We start from the raw sequence: 18,976 nt of genomic DNA, 5'->3' as shown, positions 1-18,976 counted from the left end.
CTTCCTGGTGAAGTTGTCCAAATGACATGCCTATAATGTCTGGCCTTCCCTTTGCTCCTTTTCTATTATTAATAACTAGTTAATTACAGTGGTATCAGTTTGTGCTCTAAAAATTTTATTAGCTAATTAAAAAGTAGAAAAATATAAACAAGTAACTGAAAATGACAAATTCTATTAATATGTCCTGTTAATACAATTGAGTAGATCTTCACAATTAAGTGCTTCATTCTACCTTTCATGTTGTAATCTTTTAAAAAGATTTAAATTGCAGAGTATACAACAATCTAAACTAATAAAATCAAGATTTGTGGAAATGGGAATCAACAAAAGAATGGGTTTCTTTGTCAAGTTAGTCAATGATTAACAAGAATATTTGGCTCATTCACAATTATGCTTCTAACTCTATTTTACATAGAGTTTCTTCTGGCAATAGTGAAATGTCATGTGGAAGCATAGAACTTACCCTACATGTCATAAACTATAAAGTCCCTTTGATCAATAGCAAATTTAGACCCAGTGAAAAGACTACAATGATCAGGACACTAGAGCACCTTCTTTGAAAGCCAGTATCTGTATTACCTCATAAGATAATCAAAGGAAAAACAGGATAAATAAATAAATAAATAAATAAATAAATAAGAAAGAAGTTTGCACAGATGTCAATCACGGCATAGTTTTCAATGCCATGGTGATCCGATGTTTATGTCAAGTTTTTTTATTGAATTTATTGGGTTGTCATTGCTTAAGAAAATTAGATTTCAGGTGTACATTTCTATCATACATCATCTGTATATGGTATTATATGTTCACCACCCCAAGTCAAGTTTCCTTCCATCATTATTTATCCCCACTTTACCATTTCTACCTCCCCCAACCCACCCAAGCAGTATATTTCATGATGTTACAGATCTTTCTTTAGAAACACAAGAACCTGATCTGATGTTTGGAAGACTGAATTTACTAGAAGAAACATACATATATGAAAGTGTGTATGTGTGCACTTGTATATGTGTATATATTTATTATACATATTATATACATAAAATCTTCTAAGAAACTGAGATAAAATGAAACTAGACAGAAAAGTTAGGTAGTTGGGTATTAATGCTTTCTGTTGAAGATTGTGCTCAAGCCAATTCTTCCAATTCCTAAGTATTTTTCCATTGGAAAGTCATTTAATAGCTTGAAGTCATGCTTTGTTCATCTGCAAATGTATGAAATAATAATGCCTCCCTTAAAGACTGATGTAGAAAATTAATTAAGAATTTAAGTGGAAAAGTGTAATACAAAACTGAATGCATGATGAGTTCCCTCTGCAAGTAGACTCTCCATGAGTAATGACACCAATGTGCCTTATTCAACCTTGTTTTACTTGCATCTTTAGATCTAGGAAATCTGAGCTATCATCCCCTTCTAGGATAAGACTCACAGACACTCATTACAATGGGCCATCACACTTCTGAAATCATAAAAAAGAAATTCAGATTTCTTATTCATGGTCCTATTTGTTTAGAGTATAATTTTTTCTAAAACACTGTACAATGTATTTAGTTTGCCCCTTCTTATTGATTTCATTCAAGAGCAGAGTTAGACTGAAGTTTCAATGGACTCAGACAAAGGAAGGGACCCTCCTTTATTCGAGTAAAGGGAAGAATAATTTGGTACTGGGCTATGAAGCATTTGAAATGGGCTAAAAATACAAAGAGAGAGAGGCAATGTAAATAGCCAATTAATTTTGTTTTTACATTGGCAAAAGTCGTTAAGGAAATACAGAGATCAAGAACCACTTCATGATGCAATGTTTGATTCCCTATAACTACCTGTGATTATATTTCATTTTCTTTTGAGATGAAGATTCTGCCTTAGAGGATTAACTTCACAATTAAACCCTATAATCTAGTCCCCACGGTTACCTGATTCTCTTCCAGGAAAACAAAATAAAAGTGTAGCAACATGGATTCACTCAGGACGAGTCTTACATTTTTACCAGTAGGTAATTCAAGTATTCACTGCATTGCATTTCCAAAGTGATTTTTTACATTTTATTTTAAGCTCCAACTGAGAACCCCTAATAAAATAGAAAATAAAGTCTACATGAGAAAGACACTTCGGAAGGAAGCTCATAAGGATTTGATGCTGTTACTTACTATGGTGGACAGGTAATGTGTCTGGCACTACATGACACTGTAATATAGTGTACTTTGTATTGAGAACAATTATTTGGCTTATTTTTAAAACTACCAAATTATTCTATAAAATACAATAGATGTTGAAAATATTGGTTATTTGAAATGTCACTATTTTTGCTGCTTAAGGCACATGAGAAATTTCTGGGAGGCACTGCATGAGTACTGGAGCTGAAGAATAAACAGAGTGGTCTTGAGAAATAAACAAAGGATTTGTGTTAAATGCACACACCTTTCAGAGACCAGGGGAGACTACAGCAGGAATACTTGTTTGGATGTGGGCTGGTAGAGAACATAAGCTGCATTTGCAGAAACTTAAGTGGAGTATATGGTTTGAGACCAGCAATTTAAGGAACCTACAGCTAGATTTAATAAAGTCAATGGCTTCATAAATACAAATAACTTCTCCATTTCTCCACTAATTTCCCTCTTTCTTCAGTCACTCTAGTTACTGTGGTATATTAACCAAGGGTGGTTTTTTTCCATGTGTCAATAACCTCATTAAAATTTCCACTATTTCCTGTAACCTTTGGAGAGGGAAATATCTACACCTAATACAAGTTAAGCAAACTGTATTTGTTATAAATGATCAGAACAAATTATACTTCGGTGACTGAGTTCATCCTGCTGGGATTAACAGACACGCTGGAGCTACAGATAATCCTCTTTCTGCTCTTCTTTGTCATTTACATCCTGACAGTTTGTGGCAATGTGGGGATGATCCTCTTGATCTGGATTGATTCCCGGCTCCACACACCCATGTATTTCTTCCTGGCTAACCTCTCCTTTGTGGATGTTTGTTGTTCCTCCAACACCACCCCAAAGATGCTGGTGGATTTGTTGTCAGAGAAGAAAACCATCTCCTTTGCTGGCTGCTTTCTGCAGATGTACTTCTTTATCGCCTTGGCCACAACCGAATGCATCCTCTTTGGGTTAATGGCCTACGACCGCTATGTGGCCATATGCAATCCCCTGCTTTACCCCTTGGTCATGTCCAGGACAGTCTGCCTCAAAATGGCAGCAGGGGCTTTTACAGCGGGACTGCTCAACTCCATGGTGAACACAAGTTATGTGAGCAGCCTGCCATTCTGCGCTTCCAATGTCATCCACCACTTCTTCTGTGACAGCCCTCCACTCTTCAAGCTCTCATGCTCTGACACAAGCCTGAATGAAAGCATCTTTTCCACGTTTGCTGGGGTGAATCTAGTGGGGGTTCTGCTGGTCATTCTCACCTCCTACTCCTACATTCTCTTCTGCATCTTTCGTATGCATTCAGGGGAGGGGAGGCACAAAGCTTTCTCCACCTGTGCCTCTCACCTGACAGCTATATTTCTGTTCTATTCCACCTCCATCTACACTTACTTGAGACCTACATCCAGTTACTCCCTGGGTCAGGACAAAGTGGTTTCTATTTTCTACACAGCAGTGATCCCGATGTTGAACCCTCTGGTCTACAGCCTCAGAAATAAAGATGTAAAGAAGGCTTTATGCAGTGTAATTACCAAAAAAAGGAATCCTTCATTTCTGTGACTGGTTAATTTTCTGAACCTGGCAGAGTATTTAATAAACTTTCAAAGCCTGTTCAAGCCTACAGTTTTTCATTAGAATATTTTCTAAGTTATTATGTTCCGTATTATCCAAGTATATAACCAAAATTATATGACCATGAACCTTTCATCTAACCATTTTCTATCTTCACTGAGTCCTAAAAATGAGACTTACTTGTAATAAAATGTTGTCTAGGAAAGACAGGTATTGAGTGTTTAGAGACCAAAGTCTCTATATAGTATAAAAAAGGTAATAGATACTCCATATTTTTTCCTTTAACTTAAAAAAGAAAGTTTAAATTGTTAAATATTGAGACCTCTAATTATTATATTGAGTGTGATTTTATCATTCTTTGTTTATTTAGACCTGAGAATATGTATTAAACCCTCCATTATGAATGTAAATTGTTTTGCCTTTTGCTATACTCTCTGTTGCTTTATGGTTTCCTAATTTCCAGCTTTTTATTTCACTTGAATGTTGAATGTTACCACATTCCCCAAATATGCAGATATCAATCAATGTTCTGCATTCTTCAATGGTTTTTGAGTGATTAATTTATTAAAGTTAATGAAAGAAGTCTGAAATGTATGCCTTAAAGGTTTGTTTTAGTCAATATTTTCATTAGTGATTAAGTAAATCCAATAGAGACTCACTTCAAAATCTGTGAAGGTCACAAAGTTGGAACAGTCAGCCAACAAGATGCAAGGACTGAAAGAATCAATGTTCAACAATTGCATACATTCAAATAAGCAACAAAAAAAACATGCTGTTATTAGTAGATGGAGACCTGCACTAAATCTGTGCATATACTGGTACTATGCAGAAAAGGGTTAACTCAATCAGCCTGGGCTGCCAAGAATGCATATTCCAAAGGTCTTCAGGACTGGACCTTGACTGGCTCCCAAGAGAATACCTCTGAACCCTTGGAATGTCCTACCTGGTAAGAGCATCTTTGTATCCTGGAGCCCCCACCTAAGAGTTTACACTAATGGGTGATTCATAGTGAATGTGTGTTTTTGTATGCCTAGGGCTTTGTATTAGGCTGTATCAGCTTGAATTTAGGGTTGGCAAGTTGGACACTAAGTAGCTTGGGACAGTTTTGTGAGCCGTCCATGTCTATGTACTGACCCTCAATAAAACCCTGGACAGCAAAACTTGGTTAAGCATTTCTGGTTGGTGATACTTCATCTAAGTTGTCAGAGACCACTGCTGGGCGCATTAAGTGCTATCTGTGTGATTCCATTGGAACAGGACACAGGGAAGTTGATGCCTGGTTTTTCCTGGACACTGCACTGCACACCTTTTTCCTTTGCTAATTTTAATCTATTTCTTTAGCTGTAATAAACCATCACCATACATATAAAGTCTCTTCTGAGTTGTGTGCTTCCTAGTCAATCACAGAAGCTGATGGTGGTCTTGGGAATCTTGGACACAAACACTAAATTAAAATAAATTTCTCTAGATTTTTGTTTTAATTCTTTATTATTATATTATGTTAAATATAAATTTCAGTTCATTCAAAAAATATAAAGTAAATATGTAAACTAGAAAACAAAGTTAGTGAACACAAATAAACTCACCTCCCAAGATAAATTTTTAAAAAATTATTGCCATAGTTGAAAGTTCTCTGTGACCACTCCATTATCCTGTGTCTTTGACAGTGACAACCACTCTACTGTACGTTTCATTATTCCCTAGTTTAACTTTTAAAAATAAATTTATCTATGTTCCTAAAACTATATATTTTTTAAAAACTATTTTTTAATGTCATGAATGTCATGCACATTTGCCTCTGTATTGTTTGTGTTTTTCTTCAGGATTGTTTCTAACATTCTGCTATGTTCATGTGTATTCCTGCAGTCTAATTTCACAATTTTGTAATATTGTTTTTCTTTAATATATCATAGTTAAATTGTTAACTTTCTATTATGACCAATGGGAATATGAATGTTACTTTACATGTCACTCACTGCACAACTACAAGAATTCATCAGGTGTATCTCTGGATGTGGCACTGCTTATATATAGGAAAGGCATATGATCAACTTTAAAATATAACAAATTGTTATAAGGATAGAAAAAAGGCGCCTCTTTTTCTTTGCTGTGGCTGTCCACAATTTCTGAGAAGCACCTGGTAATTAAACCCCAAGATTCTTGGATCCTCTGATTCAAACAGCCCCTCTGTTCAAACTGCAAAACAAGATCAACTACTCTCAAGTCTACACTGTTGCATCCCCCTCCTCCTACCATTTTCACAACTCGGATAATTCCCATCAAGGACTCTCTAGTTAGTAGAAAATTCATTTTCCCTCCTCCCCTTCAAACAGGCCTCTTTTGAATGCTTCATAACTTTTGCTCTGAGCACGTTTTACAGGCTTGGGAAACATACTGAAAAGACCCCTCCCTAGGACTGTCTCCTGGAGAGCAAACAAACTGTAACTTTTCAAGACAGCCCCTGGTATCTGCTCTACTTCAGGACTGCCCCCCCCCTTGTCTCATAACAACAGCCATGGCTTAAAAGAGCAGCTGTCCTTTTATTTCTCACCCTGTATCAATTAGCAATGCACCAGCCCTTTCCCTTCGGGGAAAAGTAAAATAAACTTCCTCTCTGCATCTCTTCTTTTAGTTTTGAATTCTTTCATAGCCCATATCACCGGCCAAATCCTAACAACTGTTTTCCCAATTTCTTGTTTATATTTATATTCTCAACAACAGCACATAAGACCTCAGGTTCTATAAACTTGCTAACACTTGTTTTAGCCAGACATTTCACTTCTTTTTCCAATAGAGTGAGAGTGACAGATATTTAGATCTTCAGCACATCTGAGATTATTTTTTGGCCACTGTATTAGATAGAGATCTTTTCTTTTTCTGAAGACAGCTTATTTTCCCCCACTGCTTATTTTTGAACATCTGTCCTCCATTCATCTTGAATAACACTCTATAAGATATGTTAAATTTTCATTAGTCAATGTTACACTATTTTCATTGGTAAGCTTTCCTCCATATAACGACATTAATAACTCCTAGATATTTCTTCAGAAATGGTTTTGTCTTTTTGTTCTGGGTTAATCCACATAATTCCCAGTGTACAGGTATGAAAGTTGGACACTGAAGTAGGTTGATAGGAAAACAAATTGATTCATTTGAAATATGGCTTTGGAGGAGAGCTCTATGGATACTCTGGGCCTCCAAGAAGATGAAAAAGTGGTTCCTAGATAAATTAAGCCTGAAATATTCTAGAGACAAAATGACAATACAGAGGCCGTCCTATTTCAGGCACATAAGGAGAAGGCAAGGTTCTTCAGAAAATAAAATAATGCTGGAAAATAAAAAAGGCAGCAGGAAGAGAGAAAGAACAAAATATGACATGGATTGACTACACAAAGAAAGCTACAGGCATGAGTCTCCATTTACTGAACAGAACTTTTGAGGACAGGACAGTGTGGACAACACTCATTCATAGGATTCCCAGAAGTTAGAGCTAGCTGATTCAGCAGCACGTAAGAACAATTCCACAAAAATGTTTCCCTTAGTTTTTCAATTTTAGAACATTAATAACACTTTGTGTTGTATTTGCAGACCAGTTTTGAAAATCATATCTTTAAAATTTTGAGTCATCCTCATAAACATGGTGTCACTATTTGTATTATTTATTTTAAAATACTTTAGTGATATTTTATAATTTTCATATGTTATGAGTTTTATTGCTACATATTTTCCTGAGGACTTGGTATATTATTAGTGTCAACCTTTAAAAAATTGAATTCTAAATATTTTCTGCGGTGATGAAAAATGCAACTAATTTTAAGATAAAATATTGATCCTATATTTACCAATCCAGACAAGCTATTTTATTAATTCTCACAAATAAACTTATAAAACTCAAGCAAAAAAAATTCAAGTAATCCAATTTAAAAATGGGCAAAGGACCTGAATAGTCACTTCTCTGAAGAGGACATACAGATGGCCAATAGACATGTGAAAAGATGCTCAACATAACTAATCATCAGAGAAATGGAAATTAAAACCACAATGAGATATCACCTCACACCTGTCAGAATGGCTATAATGAATAAATCAGCAAACAAGTGTTGACGAGGATGTGGAAAAAAGGGGATCCCCGTGCACTATTGGTGGAAATACAGATTGGTCCATCCACTGTGGAAAGCAATATGGAGTTACCTAAAAAAATTAAAAATGGAACTGCCTTATAACCCAGGGATTCCACTTCTGGGAATTTATGCAAAGAAACCTGAAACACTAACTTGAAAGAATCTATGCACCCCTATGTTCATTGCAGTGTTACTTACAATAGCCAAGACTTAGAAGCAGTCCAAGTGTCCATCAGTAGATGAGTGGCTAAAACAGCTGTGGTACATGTACACAATGGAATACAACTCAGCCATAAAAAGAAAGAAAATTTTATCTTTTGCAATAGCATGGATGGACCTGGATAAGATGTTAAGTGAAATAAACCAGTCAGAGAAAGACAAGTACCATACGATTTCACTCATATGTGGAATTTAATGAACAAACTGAACAAGCAAAATACAGACAGACTCGTAGATAGAGAGTTAAGGGGGTAAGAGTGGGGATGGGGGGTGTTGAGCAAAAAGGAAAAAAAGAGAAAGAACTCATGGAGATGGACCACAGTGTTGTGATTGTGTGCAGGGGAGATGGAGGTGGAAGAAGGAATAGGGGGGATAAATGGTGATGAAAAAGATAAAGAAAAAAATAACTAAAAATAAAAGACTCATTGTTACCCCCAAAATATTTAAATTACAGTTTATACAATAATCTTACCTAATAAAATCAACATATGTGGGAATCTGAATGAACAAAAGAGTGTATCTTTGTCAGGTAAGTAAATGATTAGCAAAGATACTTAGTTCATCTACAATTATGCTTTCATACTCCATTTTACAGAAAGTGTCTTTCAGTGATAGTGGAGTAAGTGACATGTGAATTTTATAGAACTTACCCTACATGTCATAAGCTGTAAAGTCTCTTTGATCAATACTGAATTTATATTCAGTTAAGAGACTACAATTGTCAGAACACTACAGTTTTTATCTCTTATGCACCTTCTGTGAAAGTCAATATCTGCATTACCTCATAAGATAATCAGAAGAAAAAGATATATAGATCAAAAGATAGATGATGATGATGACAGATGATACATAGATAGATGATAGATGGTAGATAGAAGTTTGCATAGATGTCGGTCAGGGGGTAGTTTTTAATAGCACAATGATAGGATCTTTACAAGTCAAGTTTTTAAGCAATTTCTTTCATAATGTTACAGATCTTCCTTTACAAGCACAAGAACTCTACCAGCTCTGATGATCAAAAGGTTGAATTTACTAGAAGATTCATACATATATGCATGTGCATGTGTCTATGTGTATATATATATATATGTGTGTGTGTGTGTGTGTGTGTGTGTGTGTGTGTATATACATATATATATATAATATCTTCTACGTGTGAGATAAAAATCAACTAGGCAGAAAAATTAGGCAGCTGGGTATTAATTCTTTCTGTTGAAGATTGTGTTCAACTCAAACATCCCACTTCCTAAGATTTTGTCTATTGCAAAGTCATTTAATACCTTGAAGTCATTCTTCATTCATCTGCAAAATGTGTGAAATAATAAACACCTCCCTCAAAGACTGGTGTAGAATATTAACTGAGAATTTAAATGAAAAAGTGCAACGCAAAACTTGATGTATGATGAGTTCTCTCTGCATATAGACTCTCTGTGCATATGGACACCCAATGTGCTTTATCCAACCAGGTTTTACTTGTGTATTTACTCTGGAAAATCTGTGCTATCATCCCCATTTGGATAGGAATCACAGACAATAATTGCAATAAGCAAACACAATTCCAAAAATCATTAAAAAAGAAATTCAATTTTCGTATTCATTGTCCTACTTGTTCAGGGTACAATTTTTTTAAAACATTGTACAATGGATTTAGTTAGTTCCTCCTTCTCATTAATTTCACTTAAAAGCAGAATTAGATTGAAGGGTAAACTTACTCAGACAAAGGAAAGGACCCCCACCCAACCTCTCCAACCCCCCACCCCCATCCCACACACACACACTTGTAAAGGGAAGGAGAATAATTTGATAGTGAGTTATATAAACATTTGAAATAAGCTTAAAAAAAAGAGGGGGGGAATGTAAATAGCCAATTAATTTGATTTTACATTGGAAAATGTCATTAAAGTAATACAGAGATCAGGAACCTCTTCATGATGCAATGTTTAATTCCATATATCTTCATGTGAGCTAATTTTATTGTCTTTTGAGACCGAGTTTCTGCCATTAGAGGATTGGCTCTGCAATTAAACCCTATAATCTAGTCCCTGTGGTCACCCAATTCTCTTTTAGGAGAAAAAATAAGAGTCCAGCCACATATACTTACTCAGAAGGTGTCTCAAAATTTTACCAATAGGTAATTCAAATATTCACTGCATTTAATTTTATTTAAAAATTGAATTGTATTTTTCTTTCTGAGCTCCAACTGAGAATTCCTAAGAAGAAAATAATAGTCTACACGAGTAAGACAGTGAAGAAGGAAGCTCGTGATGTGAAACTGCGTTCACCACCGTGGACAGGTACTGCATCTGCCACTGCATGACATTAATTTGATAGTGTATTGTCTAATGAGAAAAATTAATTAGTTCACTTTTCAAATACTACAAAATCATTCTTAAAAATATGATAGATGTCAAAATATTGGTTATTTTAAATACTCGATATTTTTGCTGTTTGGGTGCATGAGACATTTCTGGGAGGCATTGCATGAACTTTGGAGCTGAAACATAAGCAGCATCGTCTTTAGAAAAGAAACAATGTATTTGAGTTAAATTCAATTCCCTCTGAGAGACTGGGAGAGACTTCAGCAGGAACACTTGTGTCCTTTGCATTTTGGGCGTGAGCTGGTAGAGAACAGCATATGTTACATTTGTAGAAATTTAAGTGGAGTATGTGGATTTAGACCAGTTATTTGAGAGCCCTACAATCAGATTAAATAAAGGCAATTGCTTCATAAATTCAAATGCTTCTCCTTTTCTCCACTAATTTTCCCCTTTCTTCGGTCACTCTAGTTACTATGCTATATTTACCTAGGGACTTTTTTCCATGTGTGAATGTCCTCATTAACATTTCTACTTTTTTTGGTGAACTTTTAAACAAACTATATGTGTAATTCATGACCAGAACTAATTATACTTCGGTGACTGAGTTCATCCTGCTGGGATTAACAGACACGCTGGAGCTACAGATGATCCTCTTTCTGCTCTTCTTTGTCATTTACATCCTGACAGTTTGTGGCAATGTGGGGATGATCCTCTTGATCAGGATTGATTCCCGGCTCCACACACCCATGTATTTCTTCCTGGCTAACCTCTCCTTTGTGGATGTTTGTTGTTCCTCCAACACCACCCCAAAGATGCTGGTGGATTTGTTGTCAGAGAAGAAAACCATCTCCTTTGCTGGCTGCTTTCTGCAGATGTACTTCTTTATCGCCTTGGCCACGACCGAATGCATCCTCTTTGGGTTAATGGCCTATGACCGCTATGTGGCCATATGCAAGCCCCTGCTTTACCCCTTGGTCATGTCCAGGACAGTCTGCCTTAAAATGGCAGTGGGGGCTTTTACAGCGGGACTGCTCAACTCCATGGTTGACACAAGTTATATAAGCAGCCTGCCTTTCTGTGGTTCCAATGTCATCCACCACTTCTTCTGTGACAGCCCTCCACTCTTCAAGCTCTCATGCTCTGACACAAGCCTGAATGAAAGCATCCTTTCCACGTTTGCTGGGGTGAATATAGTCGGGACTCTGCTGGTCATCCTCACCTCCTACTCCTATGTTCTCTTCTGCATCTTTCGTATGCATTCAGGGGAGGGGAGGCACAAAGCTTTCTCCACCTGTGCCTCTCACCTGACAGCCATAATTCTCTTCTATTCCACCGCCATCTATACTTACCTGAGACCTAGCTCTAGCTACTCCCTGGGTCAGGACAAAGTGGCCTCCGTGTTCTACACAGTGGTGATCCCCATGTTGAACCCTCTGATCTATAGCCTCAGGAATAAAGATGTAAAGAAGGCTTTATGCAGTGTAATTACCAGGAAACGGATCCCTTCATTTCTCTGACTGTTTGGTTAATTTTCTGAACCTAGCAGAGTATTTCATGACCTTTCAAAGGCTGGTACAAGGCTTCACTTTTTCATTAGAATATCTTTTAAGCAATCATGTTCTATAATTTTTATGTATACATATCATATAAGATAAACTGCCTAAATTTACCTAAGTACAAGGTAAATTAACAAACATGTGACCATGGTTCCTCATCTAATCAATACACATCTTCACCAAATTCTCAAAAGTAAGGCCTATTTGTAGGGAAATAAAGGTATAGACTGTTTAGCAACAAAAGTCACAACATCACATGAAACTTGCTGTAGAAAATATTTGTAATTATCCCTATGTTTTTTCCCTGTGCATTATTATTCGCCATTTATGATTTGTAAAGACTGTCATATATCACATACACATAAAAAGTGCTTTAAATTTAAAATATTTTCATTTAATATATCAAATTATCTCCCAGTTGGATGCTTAAATAAAATTTCAGAACTATAATTTAAACTTCAGCTGTAAATTCACCGGCTTTTATTTCCCTTTGTTCCCAATATACATATATATTCATTAAAGAATAAGTGTGAGTTTGTGTGAGTGTGCTATCAAGAAACTGCTGTCTGATTAGAATGCACCAATCATACCTCTCCTAGTCTCTTCCCTTCTTAAAAATATCCAACCCTTCTCTTCCTTTCTCTCTCATGAGACTGACACATACACACAAAGCCACATACACACAGATTCAACTACAGCAAAGTGTTTAATCAGCAAAGCGTTCAATCAAAGGAGATAGATCAATGTAAAGTAGATGAATGTGACACTTATTCTTTACAATAGGCCCATGGATTATCTGTTCACAGAAATCTCCTATCGAATGCCAATACAACCTATTGATAGTAATAGTAAGCAGATTAAAATGTACAAACTTGCAGTTATAAAATAAACAAATTATGAAATGTAATTTTACAGCATGGTGACTATAGTTATTATGACTGTGTTGCATATTTGAAAGCTGCTATATGAGTAGATATATAAAACTCCTTACAAGGAAAAAAATATTATAAGTATGGTGGATGATCATTTCACAATATATGCAAATATTGAATCATTATATTTTACACCTGAGACTAAATAATGTTGTATGTCAATTATGCCTCAACTATAAAAAACATTACAAAGAGAAGTTAAGCATTGTTAATATGAAGGTAGACAGGAGTTGAATTTAGTAGAACTCTGGAGGAAACTGAGATCAGGGCTTGCTAAAAAGACACACTTATAGTTTTTGAGGGAAAATTCTTCATAAAACTTCCTCTGTCCTTGCCTTGGAAGTAGCACCTATTTGAAGAGGTGACATTCAAGTCATCTGAGATGTGGCATAGCAGGCACTAGGACCTGTCACTTAACAGGTCACCCTGCTTCAACATACAGTGCCCTCAGTGGTCCATGTAGGTGACCTTGGCCAGATGGACGTTCATGAAGGCATCAGGGTTGTCTGCGCACCCAGGGGCCATGCTCTCACCCCACATTGGTTACCTGGCCAATGATCAGGCTGTCCTCAGGGTGGTTCACTCTTTCACTGAATAGCTCACCTACTTTATTTTACACCACCTGGCTGCCCATTGGTTGTATTCTTTCCAATTTTTTTGTCCTGGACATTTAATGAAATATATATGGAACCAAGACATTTCACCAGTAAATACTAATATTATATTCCTTCCATTAAGTGTTTTAATTTTGAGGAAAAGACAAATAAAACAATATTTGGATGATGAAATCCAGTTATTCTGAGACGTGGTTTTGCAGACACATCATATTTCAGACATGCCATGTTCTCTGTCTGCTCATGTAGTACAGCCCTACTACATGTCATTAATCTCATTTACAAAATCTACAAACATTTCCTACTTTGGGGACTATTGTCATTTCATGATGTTAGCATTTAGCATTTTATTTTAATTCATAGAATATGTGCTTTTGTAAATTTTGATTATTTCTTTATTCCATTCCTTTAATTTTGTAAATTTAGGTTATTTCTTGTAATTTTTTTAAATTATATTTTCTTGTTTATTGTTCAATGCATTTATATGGAAACCATTCCAAATATTTTATCTTTAACTTAAAAAAGAAACATAAATTGTAAAATCATTGAGACTTCTAATTATTATATTGAGTGTGATTTTACCATTCTTTTTGTTTTTTAGAACCTGAGAATATGTATTAAACTTTTCCTTATGAATGTAAATTATTTTGCTTTCTGCCTATTGCTTTCCATTTTTCTAATTTTTCAGTCTTTTATTTCACTTGAATGTTCAATGTTACCACATTCTCTAAATATATGGATATCAATCAATGTTTTGCCTTATTCAATGGTTTTTAAATAATTTATTTATTAAAATTAATAAAAGAAGTTTGAAATGTGTGCCTTTAAGGTTTGTTTTGGTTAATATTTTCATTAGTCATTAAGACCAAATAGAGACCAACTTCAAAACCTGTGAATGTCACAAAATTGGAAAATCAGCCAACAATGGAAGGACTGAAGAGTTAATATTCAACAATTGAATAGATCCAAATAAACAACCAAAAAAACACATGATATTACTAATAAATGAAGTCCTGCATTAAATTTGCACATATTGTACTGTGCAGGAAAGGGTTAACTCAATCAACCTGGGCTGCCAAAACTGTGCATATGCAAAGGTCTTAAGGACTGGACTTTGACTGGCTTCTGAGAGAAAACCTCTGAAACCTTGGAATATCCTACCTGATAAGAACACCTTTGTACCCTGGGGCCCACACCTAACAGTTCACACTAATGATGTTGTTACAGGATAGCAAAAAGGTAGGAAAATTCCAGGGCAGGAGGAATAGGGAAACTGAGACAAGAAAATTAAACAAGACCAAGCAGTTTGGGCAGCTTGCAACTGGCTTGTAAAGAATAAGCCATTATCTTCCCCAAACAAGGACAAAGACAGTAGTCTTGGGGCCTGGCAAGATAAAATTGCCAGGTGCTTCTCACAAATTCTGGAAAAGCTACAGCAAAGTAAAGGGGGACCTTGAAAATTAATCTGTACCAAGATATTCAGCAGAGGAATTTTTAAATCTATAGACAAGAAAGTATATAAGGCAGAAACCTCCCACCCCACTAGCTCCTTGGATTAGCTAAGAGAGCACTTCCACACTTTATGCTGGATGGTTAATTTGCTTGCCTTGCTCCTTTAATAAATTTGCATGTTTTACTTTTTTAATCTATTACTTAATAACTTTGCTCTAACACAACGCAATTATCTGGAGTCACTCATTTGAATTCATTCATACGAAAAGACAGAAACCGAGGTGGGGACAGCCCTCTTCCTCTGACTCAGGGGGCTGTCCAGTGACACCTTTCCTAGTGTTTTGGGTGCCTGTAAGTGATTCATGGAGAATGCCTGTTTTTGTATGCCTGGGGCTTTGGATTAAGTTGTATTAGTTTGGTCAGGGTGGAGCAGTTGGAGACGAAGTAACCAAGAACAGTTATGTGAGCCCTCCCTGTCTATGCACTGAGACCCTAATAAAACCCTGGACACCAAATCGTGATTAAGCATTTCTGGTTGGTGATACTTCATCCGAGTTGTGAGACAGCAATGCTGGGATCATTAAATGCTGCCTGTGTGACTCCACCAGGAGAGGACACTTGGAAGCTGATACCTGGTTGTTCCTGGACACAGACCTACACACCTTTTTCCTTTGCTAATTTTAATCTATTTTCTATTTCTTTAGCTGTAAAAAAAAAAAAAAACCCATACTTCTATGTATTAAAACTCTTCTGAGTTTTGTGAATCCTAGTCAATCATTGAATCTAATGGGGGTCTTCTGAACCTCAGACACAAGCCCTAAACTCAAAAAATTTTCTTAAGCCTTTTTTTTTTTTTTTGCATTAATTCTTCATTATTACATTCTGTAAAATATGAAATTTCCATTTATTCTAAAAACATACATATGTAAACTAGTACACAAAGTAAATGAACACATATGAACTCACCTCCTAAAATAAATAAAAAATAAAAAACTGAGTACTGCAATAACTGGAAGTTCTGGATCATTCCCATTACCCTGATTCCTTGACAGAGACAACTGCTCTTCTGCTACATTTTTCATTATTCCCCAGCTTTCACTTTTAAAAGTGAATTCATCTATATCCCTAAAACTATATATTTTTTAAACTTATTTTTAACATTATGAATTTAATATCATACACAGTTTGTCTTTTATATTGCTTATAATATTCTTCAATATTATGTTTCTAACATTCTATCATGCTCATATTCCTGCATTCTTTATTTTCACAACTATGTAGTATTCTTTTTCTTTAATATGTCATAATTAAATTGTCTGTTATATTCTATCATGGCTAATGGTAATATGAATGCTACTTTACATGTCACTCAGTGAACAGGGACAAGAATTTATCTAGGTATATCCCTAGATGTGGCACTGGTTGATAATTTTTTGGAACAAATATTCAAGCAACTAGGTCACAAACCTGAAACATTACATTGAAAGGAAGCCCTAACCTTAATGGTGATTGTCCACTATTCTGAAAGCATCTTCATTTCACTTGTTAATCCACAAATTTTAATGCTAATGCTACCACCTTTTGAGATAAACTCAACATTCATGGTGAATTCCCAATGAGCTTCATTATCAAAAATCTTTGGTGAATTATTTTTACCTTACATTAAAAGAGAATAAAGAGCAATAATTAATGAAGGGATAAGTACTACAAACAAGGATTATTCTGAGAGAAAATTGATGAATATATGATAAAGATATGAGGTTTCCTCCCCAACATTTTTTTATTTTACTGCAGTGATGTTCAACCTGTGTGCCCCAAGAATTTTTAAAACATGCAATGCCTGACAACTTAGTCAGGGCATGGACTTCTTTTCCTTAGATTTTCAAATTTTAAAAATGACAACAACCAACACAACTATAGCTGTCCGGTGTAAATGAATCAAAATACCTTTTTTTGTCAGCTCAGCAAAAAAAAAAATTTGGGGTGTGCTGCAATATTTTAGTAATTAGTTTATGTATGCCATGAGATTAAAAAAAGGTTTTTGAAAATCACTGTTTTAGTGCAATGAATCCCTTTGAATATAGTGAATTCTTACTTTTTATGTTGGGGAAAATATAGGGCTCAGCATAAGGAATATTCTCTAATTATGTTATTTCTTAGTGAACCTCAAGACAAATCAATAGATACTACAGTTATTTAAATAATCAACTTAATTTTAATTTTTCTGTTTAAAAAAGCAACCCACATGTGCATTTTAGCAAAAGAAATGATAAAATAAAGAACCTTTTCATCTTACATTTGTAGTTACAATTTCTTACATGCGTTTGCCTTATTAACTTGAATAAACTTATTAGAGTAAAATATTAACATCCTAAGGTCAATCCTTAGATAAATGATATACATAATAATGTTCACAACCTAAAAAGTCACAAATCATGAATCTAATAATTTGTAAAACTGGCTTAAAGACTTTTACATTTAAATTTTAAAATATAATCAATTATATTTGTTCATTTATTCATTTACCCACAAATATTTATTAAAGGCCTCCCATATGACAGGCACTGTTCTATTAAATTAGCCAATAATTGTAAAAATTTGTGCTCTAAAAATTTTATTAGCTAATTTAAAAAGGAAAATCTGAACAAGTAACTGAAAGTAACAAATTCTCTTACTAATATGTCCTGGTAAACAGAAACAGAATCATGGATACAAGGAAAATACTGACAGAGGTCAGAGAGGAGGACAGAGGGGGAGACTGGAAGAAAAAAAGGAGGGATTAGCCACAAAACACATATATATAACCCACAGACATAGATGACATTGCAGGGATGGCTAGAGGGAAGGGTGTGGGGCTGGGTGGAGGGACACAAAAGGAGGGAAAACGGGGACATCTGTAATAGCGTCAACAATAAAAAACAAAAATATGTCCTGTTAATTGAGTAGATTTTTATAATTGTTTCATTCTACCTTTCATGTAGTCTTTTAAAAATATTTAAATTACAGAGTCTGAAACAATCTTACCTAATATAATTAAGATATGTGGAAATCTAAATCAACAATAGAATAAGTATCTTTGTCAGTTAAGTCAATGATTAACAAATATATTTAGTGCATTTACAATTATGCTTTCATACTCCTTTTTACATAGAGTTTCTTTTGGTAATAGTGGACTAAGTGACATGTGACAATATAGAACTTACCCTGCATGTCAAAAACTGTAAAGTCCCTTTGATCAATACCAAATTTACACCCTGTCAAGAGACTTCAATCCTCAGAAAATTATAGTTTATCTCTTATGCACTTTCTGTGAAAGTCAATATCTATATTACCTCATAAGATAATCAGAAGAAAAGCACAATAAATAAATATATCCTAAGAATCCCAAAATACCAATCAGAAAAAATATATTCACCCTTATGTCCATAACAGCCTTAATTACAATAGCTAAGATCTGGAAAGAGCTCAACTGCTCATCAAGAGATGAGTGGATAAAAAAGCTGTGGTATATTTACACAATGGAATACTATGAAGCTGTGAAAAAGAAGGATCTCTTACCCTTTGAGATGCACGGAGGGACCTAGAGAATATTATGCTCAGCAAAATAAGCCAGTCAGAGAACAACAAATATCACATGACCTCACTTATCTGTGGAATCTGATGAACAAAATAAACTGACAAACAAAATAGGCCCAGAGATATGGAAGCATGGAACAGACTGACAAATCTCAAATGGAAGCGGGGAGGAAGGGGTGAAGAGATTAACCAAAGAATTTACATGCATTTATGCATAACCCATGGACACAGACAATAGTGAAGTGAAGGCCTCAGGTAGTCTGGGATCCAGATGGGAGGGCAATGGGGGAAAATGGGGGACATCTGTAATACTCTCTACAATAAAGATAAATTTTTTAAAAAGAAAGAAGTTTGCTCAGATGTCAATCAGGGGGTACTTTTCAATGGCACAATGATGGGATTTTTATGTCAGGAATTTTTTATTGAATTTATTGGGGTGACATTGGTTAATAAAATTATA

The 18,976-nt window shown here is 35.2% G+C and overlaps 2 protein-coding genes across 2 annotated transcripts; both read left to right on the top strand.

Annotated features, from left to right (window-relative positions):
• Positions 1-2,771: 2,771 nt before the first annotated feature.
• LOC308565762 (olfactory receptor 5F1-like) lies at positions 2,772-3,716 on the top strand (the record flags this gene model as incomplete). Its single annotated transcript, XM_081155363.1, has 1 exon — positions 2,772-3,716. The coding sequence occupies one exon, from the start codon at positions 2,772-2,774 to the stop codon at positions 3,714-3,716; it is 945 nt and encodes a 314-aa protein (XP_081011489.1).
• Positions 3,717-10,958: 7,242 nt separating this feature from the next.
• Positions 10,959-11,903, top strand: LOC308565760 (olfactory receptor 5F1-like; the record flags this gene model as incomplete). Its single annotated transcript, XM_081155361.1, has 1 exon — positions 10,959-11,903. The coding sequence occupies one exon, from the start codon at positions 10,959-10,961 to the stop codon at positions 11,901-11,903; it is 945 nt and encodes a 314-aa protein (XP_081011487.1).
• Between the last annotated feature and the right edge of the window lie 7,073 nt (positions 11,904-18,976).

Source organism: Miniopterus schreibersii (genome assembly GCF_964146895.1).
Source record: "Miniopterus schreibersii genome assembly, chromosome: 12".
Taxonomy (NCBI): Eukaryota; Metazoa; Chordata; class Mammalia; order Chiroptera; family Miniopteridae; genus Miniopterus; species Miniopterus schreibersii.
Note: the sequence above shows the minus strand (reverse complement) of the source record. Positions and strands in the feature narration are given on the sequence as shown.